We start from the raw sequence: 17,794 nt of genomic DNA, 5'->3' as shown, positions 1-17,794 counted from the left end.
TACAGTATGTTCCCATTGATAGTTCCAAATGTATAAATACAGGAATATAATGGGGGTGGATGGGGGGACACACCAAATAAAAACCAACAATATAGTTGAGGATTAAGATTTAGGGATTACATTATTTTTTCCCCTTTTCTTACTCATGTATATTTTAGAATTATTTGTCTTTAACACTCACGTATGTTATTTCTTCAAAAACCTCTTCATTGTATCTCTGGGACAAATAGCCTGGATTTTTTAAAAAGCCATCTTAAATGTGTTCTTTTTCAATGTTTAAAACCTAATAATTTAAATACTTGTTGTTCTTTTCCCTAACACACTAGGTTGAGGACTGTTTTGTTCTGAGGAAGAAATCACACTTAATGCTACGGCCTCTATCTCCATGGTTCATCATGGATACTACCATGCTCCCTAAGCAACATCAAGGTCACCCCTATCATAGCCACCTGTTACTTTATTTCACAAACAGACAAACCATTATTCAATTACTACAGAAAGGTCACAGGAACAGTGGGGAGAGGTTATTTAAGGTCAAAAATCCCTGAACCATGTAATAAGACAAGGAAGATAAGGAATTAAGGCTTCTGAAAACAAGCAATACAAGACTCAGGCTTCTGAAGACAGTAGATGGGTCACTCTTCCGGTTCTTCCTAGCTTGCCCAAACTATGGCTTAATGTAATTGACTGTTTTTCAGAACCAAAACAATGTCAGTCAAAATGCTGTCGGCAAACAGTAGTCAAGGCCTGTAGAGCACATTATATGATGTGCAGGTAGGAGAAGCTCCTTTTGCCAAGAGACTTTTGAGAAATCATGAGCAGACGAGTTAGAATCCAGTTAGTGCTGTAGAGGGAATGAACACACAGTATCCAGCCACTAGATGTCATTCTCCTTCAGAATGCTGTTTCTATGTGGCTTATCCTAGTCAAAGGGAAGTCAAGTGGTCTAGACAACTAATTCCTTAAATGGCATTAATTTAAAATAATCTGACCTTTGATTGGGGTACTGCACAGTAGTTGACAAAAATAAAAATGAAAACTCAATGGAGACTGGCCACTAACCCCCAAAGGCAAGTGGCTACCCAAAATACAACATTTTTAATGACTGAACTAAGACATGTACATGACTTTCAGATGCTGGGTGGGGGTGGGGGTTGGGGTGGGGGTGGGGGTGGGGAGGTCCAAATAAGCAATAAAAGTAGGAAATGCACAAAGTCAACACCCAAGTCACATCAGGAATCCCAAATCAGGAAAAAGTATTGGTTTCCTTTTAAAAAATATATAGTAAAGAATCAACAGCATGAAACAAATAATTGTCTTTTTTTTTCAAATAAGGAGTTCAGAGTTCTTGCTCACCTTGAGGATTACGTTTTCTCAAACATAATGTGCGGGTTTTTTTCACAGTTCATTCATGGGAAGGAGCATTGCATGGAATTTTCATTGAAAGGAAACATAATACATATCACAGGTTGCAAACAGCTGACTAAAGAACCCCACTCAGCTTGAGACATTATTGTGCTGAATGCGTGCTTTAAACTATAATTAAATTAGTTGCTGACATTTTTAAAAACCTTGAGATAATAGACATAAAGCATGAATTTGTAGCTTCTCTTGAGAAAGCAGAAGATGTGGCAGCAGCTCTGAGCCCACCTTCCCACACAGCAACAGCAGGGGAGTGTATCTGCCCCCTGTGGACCCACACACACGCACCCTCCACTTAGCAACCAGGCCCACCAAGTTCCCTTTATTCCGGTTGATTATGTTTCCTGCATGATCAAGAGGAATCTTAATTTACAACCCCTGCTGTAAAAAGCATAGGAGAAGGAAGGTTTTGAGATGTCCTAATAAGATCTCATTGAACAGAATAATTTTCCTTCCAGAAAAAGAAAGGCGGAACAACAGAAGATGCACTTCTTGCAAGATAACCCCACAGGCATAAGCACTAAATAGCTCACATTAGAGACCTCAAAGATTAAACAAACCCATTCAACTGGATTCCACAGTCCCAGATACAGACTTTAGGAGGACCCTGGATCATCACAGTGGTGAGGGGCAGTGGGGGGGCACTACTGACATTGAATGGACAGGAGCTAGGAATGCTGGGTGCCCTGAAATGCATGGTAAAGTCTCATTCATCCCGTACAATGTTATGTCTGGTTGACATTCCCAAGGGTTAAAAGGTGGTCTGCAATTTCTGGGTCTAGCCCCTAACTCCACTTTACAGATCAACACAAAGTACAGTTTTATATGGTCTAATTACCACCACTAATACATTTAAGCAAAATGCAAGTCCTATTCAATAACAGGAAGAGTACACTTTGCACTCTTCCTAACACTGCCAAGGGCTGCTGACCATTTTGGAAAATCACATTACGAAAAACATGCTATTTGGTGGCCAGCACTACACACCTACCCGAGTCACCATCTTTGGCTGCCTCATGCATAGAGTTTATACAAATAGGTGAGAGCATTTATTTCCTTAAATCCTCTAGAATAATTGTGCCTGAGCATTAATTTACCAAAGCACACCATTATAATATTTATTACTTTCCTGTTATTTCTTTTTTAAAAAACTGGTATCTTCAGGGGTGTCTGGGTGGCTTGGTTAAGCGTCCAACTTCGGCTCAGGTCATGATCTCATGGTCCATGGGTTCTAGCCCGGCATCAGGCTCTGTGCTGACAGCTCAGAGCCTGGAGCCTGCTTCAGATTCTTTGTCTCCCTCTTGCTCTGCCCCTCCCGTGCCACTCCCACCTCCCCTCTCTCTCGCACGCGCACGTGCACGCGCTCTCAAAAATACACATTAAAAAGACACTGGTATCTTCAGAGGTTGCATTATTTATGAATGTTACTTCCTGTTCATAAAATTACATAATATTTTCTCTTAAGAGGGAGCAATCAGTCTGCTGAGGTTGAGAACATCGGCCCTGAAACCACGAAAATAATGATGCAATTCCTGAAGTATTCACAACAATCTCTTTGTTTGTGCTCTTTCTTCTTCTCCTACTCTCTGACTCCCACAGATGCCTCACATTGAGACTCATCATTTCCTCCTCCGGGAGGCCCTCCCTGACTACCATATCGCTACTGCTTATTCACAAAGATGGATTTGGGTGCCCCTTCTAAGTGTTTCCACAACCTCCTGGGGGCTTTTAGGTTCACCCTGTAAGAGTACTTGCCATGGTGCCTTGTCACCACCTCTTTGTTCTTGATTAGCTATTGAGCTCCCAAAGGGTTCAGATACTATCACAGTTTCATTACCATCACCTAGCACAGTGCTCATTTATTCAGCAAGTATTTCTTGAGCACCTACTACATACCAGACACTATTCTAAGCACTGGGGATACAGTGATGATCAAGCCAGCCATTGTTCCTCATCTTGTGGAGCTGTCATTCTAATGAGTAAGACAGGGAAGAGTGCGGAGAAAAATCCAAAGACAGGAAAGCAAGCAGGGCATCACTTAGATAAGGAAGTGAGGAGAGGCCTCACTGAGGTAACACTTAAAACAGAGATATGAAGGAGACAAAGGTCTTAACTTAGGAAGAGTCAGGGGAAGAATGTTCTAAGAATAAACAGAAAGCACAAAAGTAGCAAAGTTGTTGGAGCATCTGACTTGTGATTTTGGCTCAGATGATGATCTCACGGTTTTTCTGTCTGAGCCCCGCATCATGCTCTGCACTGACAGTGTGGAGCCTGCTTGAGATTCTCTCTCTCCCTCTCTCCTCTCAAAATAAATACATAAACTTAAAAAAAAAATCTGTAAGAGTCTGTGGTGCTCAAAACAATAAAGTGAAATAAAGCCAGTGGAGCATAATGAGTGTAGTTCAGAAGCCTCAAAGGAGAAAGCACGGTCCAGCAGGCACAAAGTCTCGATTTCATTTTAAGTGCAACAGGAGTGACTGCCTGCGTGCTCTCACAGGGTACAACAAGCTCGCCAAGGCTGGGAACCAGGTCTTTTCAGCATACCTAGAGTACCTAACACCCACCTAACATGGTATCACTGAATAAAGACGGTCCTCCACATGTCCCTTCCCTTACCAAATGCAGCTGGTGGTGACTCTGTCATATGTTAGTCCGGGAGACCCAGTGTGAGACATGACCTGGCAAGTTCCATGGTGCTCATAGATACTCTATGTCTTCAACTGTTATCACTAAGTCTCAATAAAGACCTTTTTTTTTTTCATTCTGTTGGTAAATATTTGAGTGCCTACTACATATTGTAGGCACGAAGGATACAGCAATGAGCAAATCTGATATAAATCTGTGTCCTCAGGTAGTTTACATACTAGTGGCGGTAGCCAGCTGATAAATTAGAAAGATCATGATAAACAACACTGAGAAAAACAAAGCAGGAAAATCCTGGGATAGAAAATATGTTGCAATTTTAATACCACTACATTGGATATATGTTATGTCCTTCTTCTAAACACCTCCAAGTAGTTCCACACAAATTAGCCTCACAGAAGAATTAGGTCATCTAGATACAAGACACTAAAAAAACTATGTCATCATTTTACAGATGGATAAACATGCGCAGAGAGGCTCAAAAACTTGCTTATGGTCACACAGCACATTAACAGTGGAATACACTTCTCTCTTATATGCCAAGATAATAGTCAGGATCAATACAGTGGTAATAGCTAAAATTTATTAAGCACTTACTACATTTCAGGCACTGTTCATGTACCTTTTATGTTTCATTTCATGTTTGATTTCATTTCACAAGAGTCTCCTGGTATGGATATTACCATTCCCTTTTTATAAGCAGGGAATTGCACCAAATAGCTAATTAACGTCCCCAAGATCAGCATTTAGTGAGTGATACAGCCAGAATTTGCTTCCAGAACTTATGCTCATACCCAGTACTGTAGCCAGTCATCTGAGAAGTGGAATGGCTAAGCAGAGAGTAACTCTCAAGATATCTCAGGCTGACTATGATATTTCTCTCCTTAGGGTCAAGCTCCCCTTTATCCCTTTCACAAAGGTCATATGAAAGCCAGTACCTAGAGCTGAGGGGTTGTAACGCTAACCCATTTCGCTCAGACACTACCCAGTGGCCACTCCAAAGACCCTCCTCATGGAGAGACCCCTCGCAATACATACGTGCAGTTTGTTGAGCAGCACTGCATCGGTTGTACTGTTGGCCCCTGGCTTGGCAGCTTTCCAGAACTGCTTCTGGGCAGAGTAGCGATTCATGGGACATAGCTTAAAGAGGCAATCTAGAAGTGAAACAAACAAAAATGTTTTTGAGGAAGTATATGCATTCAACGTATGAAAAAGCTTTGCCCTTTTATTCATACAAGGCATTACAGATTATATGTAAGTATAAATGACAAGTTACAAGATCCTTGTACGAACCTCTCCTTTGACCTTTAATCCTCACCACCACAATGGTGGTGCCAATGAGGAAACTGAGGCTTTTAGAAATTAAGTCAATTCATTTGCCATTGTCACCCAGCCAGTTAGTGGCAGAGCTAGGACTCAGTCCAGGGCTCTTAAAGCTACCCCTGCCCCCCAGTCATCTCCTTTCCTTCATGATGGACAGCTAGAAGGACAGACATCCTAGTTATATGCAACACACAAGCATTTTCATTTGTAAATACAACTCTCTTCAATCCAACCACACTTAAAAAAAAAATACTACACAAGTCTTTTTGCAGAGACTTCCTAGGGCAGTGGTCTCTTGAACACCATGTACTAGATGATTCTCGGGAGAATAGAACATCTGGGGGTTGTGCTGAGACAGTACATGCCCTTGTCTCTCAGCATCGGTGCATCACAATGTGCTCCCATTTAGGTATGCCTGGGCTCACTTTGTATATTGTCCTAGGTGGTGCAACTGACCCTCACAAAATAGACTAGCGGCTTCAAAATATTTCTGCCAAGATATCCAAACATCGAAGACAATGGTAATGCAAACCCCACAAATGAAAAAATGGCACAATCAACCATCCTCATGTTCCTCTTGTGAGCCATTATACAGAGAAAATAATGATGATCTAAAAAAACAAAAACACCTAACATCACCTAGATAATAAAAATGATAAAAAACCATTTAAAGTATTGTCTCTAATTATTAGCCTTACCCTACAGCACTTCTGTGCCTTACAGTATGATAATCATAACAGGATAATCATGATTGACAGGATACTACACTATTATTTAATCTTTTCATCAATGTCTATTTTCCTGCTTATTTTTACAATATATACAATATATTAGTATAGTGACACATACATAAAACTTTTACATATATACATACACATAGTTTAGGGGTGTATTTGCTGAATTTTTGACAGGGATATGCCACCAATAAAGTTTAGAAATAATTATTCTTAAAAAAAAAAAAAGAAAGACTTTTGGGATGAGCACTGGGTATTGTATGGAAACCAATTTGACAATAAACATATATTGAAAAAAATAGGCAGAAGAGAGAAGAGTCAGAAAAAAAAAAAAAAAAAAGAATTGCTCTTGAAAACTAACACTAATAGTGACACCTATTCCCTGAGAAATGTACATACTGACATACTTAGGTTTTCAAATGGTTAAGTATTTATACAGTACAATCAGTAACTTTGGAATGAAAACCCAGATTTGGAAAAATTATACCCTGAAGTATTTCAGAACAAGCTTCTAAGGAAATTCAGCCTACTAACCACACACTTACTCTCGTCTGTTCACTAAAACAGATTTTCTTAAAGGAACTTGAACAATATTGAGTTTTTGTAGTTCCCAACTAACTCTCTCACAGCAACAAAAATTCATTTGCTATCAAGTACGCAGACACTAGGACTTTGCTCTAGGTCAGACCACCATTTCTTTTAGTTGTGATCAGTGAATTTTTACCAATTACTGCACAAATACAGTGTGGAGGAAAAAATAAAACAACACTCAACCATAGAAATAAAAAGTATTTTCCATTCTGTAATCTTCATCACTAAATATTTCTATATAGTCATAAGCAGTTATAAGGTATATACATACTCATGAAGAACATAAAGTAATCATCAATCAAAGAAATCATTAGAGCATATGAAAGATGCCATCTAGATCTTTAGAAAACAAAAGACAACACAGGTAACTTGTTAAAAATAGAGCTGCTGGCCCCACCTTTTATGAAAGCCACAGGTCACTGTTACTGTATCAATGGCCACTTAATGACATCATTGACACAGTATTCCTACCAGTTTGACATATGTGAACCCACTATTTACCCCATGAACAATTACACACAACCATGAGACTATTGGTTAGCTGGTAAGGTCCTTTCTTTGGCACAGAATAGAGGGTGGGCAAAGAGTGGACTGAGCAAGGGTGACTTCCTTGATAATCACAGGACTTAAAAAAGGCATTCAAAACATGTATGCCGTTGGTATTAATATTTCACACAGGACTTACTTTATGGACCAAACAGGGTAAATAAACAGTTTTAAATTTCATCAATAATGAGAGTACAACGGACTTTTTCCTCCAACAAACTTCACCTGATAATAACTAAATGGTATGAATTGCAAACAAAAGAATTTAAGTTGATTTTAGGAACAATCAGAATGGAACCATAATGCCAATGGATTAACATGCAATGGAAAGAACTATTCTACAATGTTCAAGGGACAGCCAAGTCAAACATCCCACATGACAAGTAAGTGGGTCACAACACAGGCTCAAAACTTCAGATGACTTTACATTCACCTAGGATAAGAGTGTAAATTTAAGCACTATCAATGCAGCCAAAGCCTTGCCATGACTTCCACACCAACTATTTTCCTTGGACAAAACAATGCATTGCAATGGATTAAGCCTATTTACAACCAATCAGCTATGTAAACATAAGAGATGCTAACAAACTAGTAAGGGAACCAAATTAGCCTTGCTGATTTTGTCCTGTCTTGCCAGTTGCTTAGCAACTGATTCAAAGAGAAAATTAAATTAAGCAATTCAAATGTGATGTTAAACTAACCTTCCAAAATTCTGCAAGTCAGCGGCTCCACATTGCCCTTTGCTATTTGAATGGCACAGCAGGACAAAATTAAAGTTCCACTGGATCTTAATACTGGGCTAAGTATAGAAATACACAAATGCAGGAAATCCAGTAGAAAAAAATATATATATATATAAAATACATATTTGAGGGAAGTGTGTGTGTATATATATATATATACACACACATATATATACACACACGCATGTACACACAGAGTAGTTTGATCTCACCCCAAAGAAATGCCACAAAGAATACCTTATGTGACAACTGTTATTTTAAGCCTTTGAAGAATAAACTAAATTAAGCTTTCAAAAAATTACTCCTGAATATTCCTAAGCTTTAGCAGATGCCATGCTGGGCTAGCACAGAAGTTAGCTAAAAAGAGAGCTGGGTTAAGTGAGAAAGGGCTGAGTGGGCTGGAACCCATGGCCATGGGTGATGTTCCATGGTTTAAACAGCATCCCAGAACTTGGTGGGAGGGAGAACGTTCAACAGCCTGAAGATTCATCAACTATGAAATGAGCACTTATGGTACAGTTAAGAGAAGAGGAAGTCAAGAGGAGCCACAGGTGTGCCCCAGAGTCCCTGGGGGAGTGAAAAAGCAAAGAAGCGCACCCAGAGAGAGTCACATTAAAGACTAAGTCACATAACAAAGGCTACCAGAAGAACAGGCAAAACCCCACTGTCTCCATACCACCCTCCAGAACAAAAGGTTCCCGAGTGCAGAGATTTTTGTCTGTTCTCCAAGCACTTGTAATTCAGGGCCTAGGAATACAGAAGGAGCGCAATGATGGTTGCTGAATTAGTGACCGGATTGTGCTGTAATCTCTACAGCTCCCCAAGTGGGGGCAGGTATGTCCTCTCAAGATACCTCCAGCTCTAAGTCCCCATGCATCTATTCACCGATTCAATTACTATTTATTAAAATGCCTACTGTGTGTTGGGTGTGGTACCAGGTGCTGAAAATAAAACACTGAACCCAACTCACACGTTTCTTAGTACAATTCTAATGATAGCAAAAAACTAAAGACACGAGTTGAACTACATCAAGTCAAAGAGTACAACAGAGGATTTATGTACTAATAAGAATTATATGCTGACACAATGTGGCTGGTATACAGCAGCAGCCTTTTACACAGGGCCGTGGGGTTGGACAACTCCAGCAGAGGGGCACCTGACAGACAGCTCAAGGGTGTGAAGGAGCCACGTTGATAAACATCTGGAGGCATAGCCTTCCAAGGGCAAAGACTAGCAAGCACAATGGCCCTTGAAAGAAATTTTGACATGGTTACGTAAAAAAATAGAAAAAAACAGCCTGAAGGGTACTGGGCAAAAGGGAGTTACAAGAGATGTGGTCAGAGAAGCAGGCAGAAGTTCCATCATGCAGGGTCATGTAGACCCTGGCGAAGCAGGGAATAGTTATTTCTAAAAGCAGTGAGAAGCTACCCCAGGACTTTAAGCAGAGAACCTGGCAAGGGGGCTTTTTTCTTGTTTTTTTTTGTTGGTTTTTTTTGGTGGTGGTGGTGGTGGTGTCAGTGCCCACCAAGAAAGGTTGAGGCGAGGGAGGGGCGGCTTTGGGGAGAGAGGTAGAAATCAGTAATTTTAGCTATGCTTAGTTTGAAGTGCCTATGAAACATCCAAGCTGAAATGTTGAGTAAGCCATCCATCAACTAGCAGGTTGGAAATACAGGAGTTATTTAAGGAGTGAGGGTGGGGTGGTGGGGGGCAGAAGAAGGATGGTAATGCTGAAGAGGAGAAAACTTGAGGATGTCAGCATCACAAATACAACATGACTATCCATCTGCAACTAGGCAGGGCAGAATAAAGACCCTTCCTCCCGCTTTCCCTCCCTCCAGAAGAGGGAGTCTCTCAAGAATAAATAAACATTAACAAAATTTTTTAAAAAAGAGATACATATCATCTAGAAATACAGGGGTAAATGTCAGTAGAAAATGTTAAAACATTTTAAATTGTTGCCTCTGGAAAGTGGAAGGCTTGAGGTGTCAGACATAGAATTGTTAGTTTTATTCTGCATTTTATCAGTATTTGAACTTTTTTGAGGTGAAATTCACATATCATTAATATTAGCCATTTTACTTTTACTTTTTAACTTTTTAATTTTTTATTATTTTTTAATGTTTTATTCAGTTTTGAGAGAGAGGCGGGGAGAGGGAGACAGGGAGAGGGAGTGGGACAGAGAGAGGGGGAGAGAGGGAGAGAGGGAGAGAGGGAGAGAGGGAGAGAGGGGGAGAGGGGGAGAGAGGGGGAGAGGGGGAGAGAGGGAGAGAGGGGGAGAGAGGGGGAGAGAGGGAGAGAGGGGGAGAGACAGAGAGACAGCCTGCAAGCAGGGGAGGGGCAGACAGAGACGGAGACACAGACTCTGAAGCAGGCTCCAGGCTCTGAGCTGAGAGCACAGAGTCCCACACAGGGCTTGAAGTCAAGAACCACAAGATCATGACCTGAGCTGAAGTTGGTTGCTTAACCGACTAAGCCACCCAATTAAGGTGCCCCTTCATTTTATTTTTTAAAGATGTTGTTTTTTAAGTAATCTCTATAACCAACATGGGGCTTCAACTCACAACCCCAAGAACAAGAGTCGCATGCTCTACCAACTGAACCAGCCAGGCGCCCCAAAATTAACCATTTTAAAGTAAACAATTCAGTGGCGTTTAGAATATCATAATGTTGTGCAACCACCACCACTGCCTAGGTCCAAAACACTGTCATCATCCACAAAAGAAAACCCTGTATCTATGACGTTCATTCCCACCTCCAGGATTTCACTTTTTAAAGAAGGTGCACATACCATTGAAAATATTTAACTTTTTTAAACAACCTTTTTGTACTCAAAAGCATTTCAGTTTTTACTGACTTATCACTTTGCAACCGAATGACAAAAGGCAACAAGCTGGATAATGCCACAGATCAGTGGAGATGTGGAAACCTTTCTGCACTGTTGAGAGATAGGCAAACTAGTGAAACTAGGGATGAGTAAAGTTACGTAGATACATAGAACCTGTAACATATAATCTGGCAATTCTGCTACGGGGCATACATTCCAAGGACATCTCCCACAGGCCCTCCGGTCTCCCACTTGAAGGAGGAGGTCTCAGCAAAGACAGCCACGAGAAGGCACACCTGCTCTTAGCTGTACTGTCCTGGAAGGAACACAAAACCTGTATCACCAGTCATCAGTGATAACCAAACACATGACCCCACCAAGATATAAGGAGCTAAAAAATGCAGTTCAGATGAGTGCCAAGAAAGAAGGAGTTTGCTGTATACCTGACCAACCTCTGCTACTGTCTGTCCTTGAATTTGCCAAGTATCCATTTTGCTCTTTCCTACTACCATGCACCGGCTGGAGTTGTAGCTGTTAACTAGATAAAAACAGTTCCTTCTTTCATAGAATGAGCTCTTCCAACCTACTTGAAAGACCAAAAACACAATCAACAAGCTATGATTTTTTAAAAATGTCTTCATTCACCCACCATATGTACATGCAATTTTATATCGAGAGAAATCAAGGGGGAGAGTTTATGTAAGTTACAAGTATGAAAAATTTAAGTGTTGTTCATATCCTGCCTTCTTTTGAAATGGTTAAGAGGCAGAGGAGTGAAAATTTCAAAAGAACAGACAGTATGATTACCAAAGAGAAGACGGGGCATTAATTCCCCAATAATGGAGTTAAGATTTAAAAGAAGTAATCAAAGGGGACTACAAAACAATTCATATTTTAAGTATTTCACAAGGGTATGGCTTCTTCATCATTCTGTTCCCCGTTGCATTCAATAAAATATTAGGCCAATAAATAAGTGGATATTCGAGGTTTAAGAGTAGTCTAAAATGGCAGTTCACAAAAGTAAAACCTACTCATATTTCCAACAAAAGCCTTCAATGAACAAGCAATTAACTCCAATTCACAAAACAGGAAACCAGTACAACACACTGTTGTGTCTGTTGCTTGTTAATCACATTTCCCAAGTCATGACAGGAGTCCTTGGAAGTTAAGTGACATTTTCCAACTGGGACTGCAAAATAAACCTTCCATTACTTGTCTGCATAAGAATATACACATTGTTATTAAGAGACAAAGGGAAACGAGTTGATTTTTTTCCCACTTAGGCCACCAGATGCTTTTTCTGAGTAGAAAACTCAGGACAGTAATTGTTTCAGGGTACAAACTTACAAGTAGTAAGCAGGCCCTAGAGATCTAACATACTATCCTGTAGATAACAGTAGTGTGCTGCAATCATTCAATTTGCTTAGAAACTAGAACTTAATTTTTCCAATCCCTAAAAAAAAAAAAAAAGGATAATTACATAATGAGATGGAGGTGCTAATTATGGGTACAATGGCAATCACATTACAATATATAAATGTATCAAAATATCAAGTTGTATACCTTCAATTTACAACAGTGTTATACATCAAATATATTTCAATTAAAAAGTATATGTCAGGGACACCTGGGTGGCTTAGTTAAGCATCTGACTCTTGGTGTTGGCTCAGGTCATGATCTCATGGTTCTTAAGTTCGAGCCACGCGACAGGCTCCGTGCTGTCAGTGCAGAGCCTGCTTGTGATTCTCTTTCGCCCTCTCTATCTGCTCCTCCCCTACTCGAGCTCTCACTTGCTCTCTCTCTCTCAAACTAAACAAACACTAAAAAAGAATTTTTTTAATTTAAAAATACATGTTAAAAAAAAAAAAAAAGGAAAACCCCAGCTAATTACACTCAAGGCTTCTTCTTCTACCTTTTTCACCTTTTCTGGTTGTAGAGCCATCATTCACAAACACACTAACTAAGTGGAAACGCAGGTACACACTTCCTTTTTGATCTACTTTAGCTCTACCAATTAAATTTTTATTTACCAATTCATGAGCATTATTGAAAATAATCAATTCTAAAGGCAAGGCCTCTTCCCACTATGCAAGACAAGAGTATACACAAGCGCCCTCCAGCTACAGCCGTAACACAAGCATCTGCCTGCCTTTGGACTGTCAGATGTCCCTCCCTCTGTACCTGGACAGACAGATGCAAAGACCCAAAGCCACTTAAGGATCACTTGTGACAGCAAGGTCAGATGTCCAGGGGCAATATGCATAGTGGATGAACAAGGGGTGACAGGTTACTGTGACAGAGGTGACACCCCCCACAAAAGGTTCCTCAACAAGGACCAGGTGGTGCTCCTACAGCTCCTTTGTGCCTGAGCCTGGCTGCGTCCCTGCTGATTTTGAGCTGATATTCTTCCAGCAGTTTGCTTTTTGCCTTATCTTACTCCGTTTCTATGGTTTACCACCAAGAGTCCTAGCCGATTTCCAGAGTGAAAAACCACTTCACTTTGGTGGCAATAGAAATGAACAAAGGCTTTTACCATCACCTAAGAGAATGCCAAAAAGTAAGACACAATCAATCTGGAAACCTGGCTATCAGTCCTGGTTCCGCCACTCAGTAGCTGAGGAGTCTTGGCTAGGTTACTGAAGTTCTCTGTGTCTGCATGTCTTCCTCTGGCAAATGAGTCACCCTTAAGGGACCAAAGATCCTTGAGACCCGATGGAGTATGTGGAAGCATACATTCCAAGTCAGGTAACTCAAAAAGACCCAGATACAGAAGGACTGAGTGGATACCACTATGCAATCTAGCTGACTGGGTTTAAACCTCAGCTCGACCATGGGAGCTGTATGATCTGGAGAAAATTACACAATCTCTATAGGTTTTTGTCTCTTGCCAATACAAGGGCAATAACCACAATGACTAACTACAAACTAACTTAAATTATTAAATTAACTACTTCATTTAAAGCACTTACTACAGATCCTGACACAGAGTAAACACTCAATAAATACTCGCCGCCATGATAGAATGGATACACCGACTGCATACCCATTGTATACCGCACAGCTAGAAGAATACACTGGATTTAACAAATTATTTTGAGTGAAAGAAGCAAAAAAAAAAAAAAAAAAGAATCCAATTATACTTAATGAATCTATTTACATGAATTCAAAACCAGGCAAAACTAATCTATAGATAGAAGAGTCTGAATACTGGTTACCTTTGTTGTGTGTGCGGGGGGGGAGGTGTGGTGGGTGGGTAGGGATAATTCCTGGTAAGGGGCACTTTCTAAGGTGCTAGAAATAGTTTATACCTCAATGTGGGTTGGGGTCATGTGAATGTGAGTGAGTGAGTGACTGTAAAACTTCACTGAGATGTGAATTTAAGGTTTGTGTATACATGTATGTGTATGTGTAATACCTGAATAAAAAATAAAAATAAAATAGTAGCTGTTCTTACCAAAAGGAGGATTAAACAAAATTTCCCTTTATGTGGAAGGTTAACAATAGTGTCTGATTTCCATTGCTGGGAAAACATGCTTTGTTTTGTCAGGGTTTGGGTTGGGCATTTGTTGGTTTATAATGGAGAGGAGGAAAGGCACAAGAGAGATTACATCACTGACTCCCCAAATGGCCTCAGTTATTTGCGTTACTCGCAGGACACCCTGGGCAGTGAGCATTCCCTGGCCCAAAGCCTAATACCCAGAGGGACTGTGACCAAGGGAGGCTTTGCCTTGCTGACTCCCTGTATTATCCAAATATAATACCATTAATAGGCAGCAGTTTTAAAATGTAATCTGTAACAAAATGCTAGGACATCTATTTGCTTCAAAATAATCAGGAAGAGGGGAATGGGGGGATACAGATTGGCCAACAAGATTGGCCATGACTTCATAACTATTAAAGGTGGGTATTGGGAACATGGATGTTCATTATACTATTATTCTCTCACATTGTATATGGGCTTAAAATTTTCTATAATAAAATCATCTGTGAAATTTCTTTTTAAGTATGATTTTTTTTTAATAAAAACCACACAAGTATTCATCAAGTTCAAAACAAGATTGTTTCTAAGTAGGTAGGTAGGTAGGTAGGTAGGTAGGTAGGAAGGAAGGAAGGAAGGAAGGAAGGAAGGAAGGAAGGAAGGAAGGAAGGAAGGGTAAACTCTGTTATATATGTAACCTGGTCCAATTTCCCAATCCACCTGAAAACCAATATATTCTATAAAGGAAGAAATAGACGGAAAGATCTGTCAAATAAGAAATACAGTGAACTGAAATGTATCTCAAAATGAGAGAATGCCCAGCTCTAAATGAGATCTGTGAATAGCATGTAATACCACAGATTTTGCAAAGCCTTGCTCTAATAGAACTCTAGATCCTGGGCACCTCTCAGAGTTAAAAGGCAAATGAAACTTCACTGTGTATAGCCCTGGCTATTTAAACAAACTACAGCACTTGTGAACCTCTGAGAATATGTCCTATCTTCTACAAAAGGGCATTCAAAAAGTCTGGAACATCGAGTCTGAAAGGAGTTACATAAGCTATTGGACTGGTCATCCTGGGATCCTCCTGGAAAAATACTTTTCCCATTAGAAACTCCCATTACACAAAGGAAACATAGGCAGTCTCTCTTGAAGTAATTTGATTTCTCCTTCATTCAACAAACATTTTTTAAGCGCCTGTGTACTAGAGATAAAGAGTCAGTACAATCGGGTCCTAAATGTTCTCAGGAAGGGAGAGGAGCCAACAGATAACTCCAGGGTGTATGGAGCAAAGGGGCACCTAACCCAGTGTAGGGAGAGATGGGAGAGTCTGTGAGAGAAGGCCCCTCAGCAGAGCTTTCAGATCTATTGCTAAAGTCAGTGGGTAGGGCAGGAAAAGGGAAAAAACAATTTAAAAAGAATGGAAAATTTGTTGCATTATATGCAGCATATTAGCCCCAGAATTAACTTACTTCTCTGTGAAGTGGGTCAGACTTCCTGTTATGGCCCACAGCTCAGAATGAGAAAGGCTAATACCACCAACCTGCTGTCCACTCTCCGCTACCTGGGAACCTCAAAGGTGTGTTGTCTTCCCTTGTTCTCCACTTGGGGTTCAAAGCAATGGCACCTAAATCAACAAACCTGTCATGGCTGGTTTGCACCCATTTCTCCACAGAGAGATAAGACAGCAAGTAAACACCAACAACCAAGAGAAGACACTAGCTCGTTTGTCTTGTTCTGGTCCTTTCTTCACTGGTCTCCACTGAGGACCTAGAAACACAACTCTGAGCCTCCCAGCCCTTCTCCCCCACGCTGGGATTTCCCAATCAGCCCCTACCATTTGTGAGCAGGGCCTCTCCTCCACATGGCTTTGACTTTTTACATATTACTCATACTGTCAATGAATAGATTCCTTCCAAAGAGGCCCTTTCACTGACTCTAAACCAGCCAAAAGGAACTAACCAAACAAATCAAGTCAAAGATGTCATATATTTACCCTAAATGAAAAGTTGCTTTCTGAATTTCATTACCTATGTTTCCTTTACTTGCACTCTATTTTTATCTTAGCAAACACACACAGTCTACCATCAAGCAGCCTTTGGAAGTCAAAATATTTGCCAAGAATGATTATCGAATTTTTTCTCTCCCCAAAATACCTACCTGAAAGATACACACTGTCACCCCAGATAGTGGTTTGTTATAATAGAGGTTCTCCAAGAAGCCTCCTCAAAAATGATAACCTTGTCTCAAACCAGGAGATTAAACCAGGGTTTCTCAACACTGTTACTTGTTAATAGGGTATCACCTATAATCCTTTGTTTGGCGTGGCAGGGTTGGGGGGGGGGGGGGTGTGGTTCCTGGATGCTGTAGGATGCTTAGCAGCATCCCAGCATCCCCAGCCTGTGCTCTTCAGCTGTCAGTAGTACCCCATCCCCCAGTTTCTTACCAAAAAAATGTCTCCATATGTTGCCAAATGTCCTCTGATTGGGGCAAAATTATCCCCCATTAAGAACCACAGGATTAAACCATCCTTCGTAACCTTCTTGAGAATGCCCTTAAGTTACCAAAAGTGACAAGATGGACTGACAAAGACAACAGCGAGAGGTGAAAAGCATTCTAGACTCTTATGAATTATGTCTCAAAAGCAGCTTGTTTGCTGTACTTGGAATTCTACTTGACGGTTAGAATTCTCTTTCTATAACTGACTCCCCTGCCTAAAATCCTTGAGGGCTGTGATTCTCAGCCCTGGCTAATCCTCACAGTCACATGGGGGAGCTTTCAAAATAATACAGTGCTCTGGCCCCTCCCTCACAGATTCTAATTCATTGGTCTGCAGGTGGGGCATGAGCAAGGTTTCCCACCAAAACTCCCCAGGTGATTTCCACTGAGAAGAGCTCCTTTAAGATTTCACACCGCAGTAGTATGCTCTAACATGGGTGTATTAAAATCGCCAGGGGGGTTTAGTAAAATACAGATGTCTGGGTGGAACATAGTGGCCCAGGAATCCTCATTTTTAACAAGTTGTGTAGGTGATTCTTATGTAAATGGCCCCCAACCACACTCTGAGAAACTGCAGCCTGCAGAATAAATGAATTCTAAGTACAGCATTTCTCCAACTTTAATATGCAGACAAATCATCTAAGGATCTTGTTAAAATGCAGGCACTAATGCAGCAGCTCTGAGGAGGGATCTGGAATTCTGCATTTCTAACAAGCTCCCAGGTGATGGGAAGTGCTGGCCCGGGGACCACTCCACCTAGCAAGGTTCTAACAGTCTCAAGCGACTGCTAGCAACGTGCTTGCTGGAGGCCTTGTCGGTTCATAGATCACAGAGCTTAGCAGCGGAAACGTCCAGATGCTTCGCATGCTCAGGCGTGGTAGAAAGAATGGCGGCCAGGAATGTGTGGCCCTTCATGTGGCCCATCTCCAGCTTCACTTCTTCACAGCACTCCCCCACCAACGTCCCACTCCGGCCATTCCAAACTACTTAC

General features: G+C 40.8%; 1 protein-coding gene across 2 annotated transcripts in view; it reads right to left on the bottom strand.

The window, feature by feature from the left end:
- ITPR1 (inositol 1,4,5-trisphosphate receptor type 1) overlaps positions 1-17,794 on the bottom strand; it is a 327,875-nt gene that overhangs the window by 202,980 nt on the left and 107,101 nt on the right. For both annotated transcript variants that reach the window (XM_042930020.1, XM_042930021.1), the window contains exon 5: positions 5,104-5,219. In XM_042930020.1, the coding sequence (XP_042785954.1) occupies positions 5,104-5,219 (116 nt within the window). The remainder of the gene's footprint in view (positions 1-5,103; positions 5,220-17,794) is intronic.

Source organism: Panthera leo, chromosome A2 (assembly GCF_018350215.1).
Source record: "Panthera leo isolate Ple1 chromosome A2, P.leo_Ple1_pat1.1, whole genome shotgun sequence".
NCBI lineage: Eukaryota > Metazoa > Chordata > Mammalia > Carnivora > Felidae > Panthera > Panthera leo.
The sequence above is the reverse complement of the archived record's forward strand: the minus strand, read 5'-3'. Positions and strand labels throughout refer to the sequence as shown.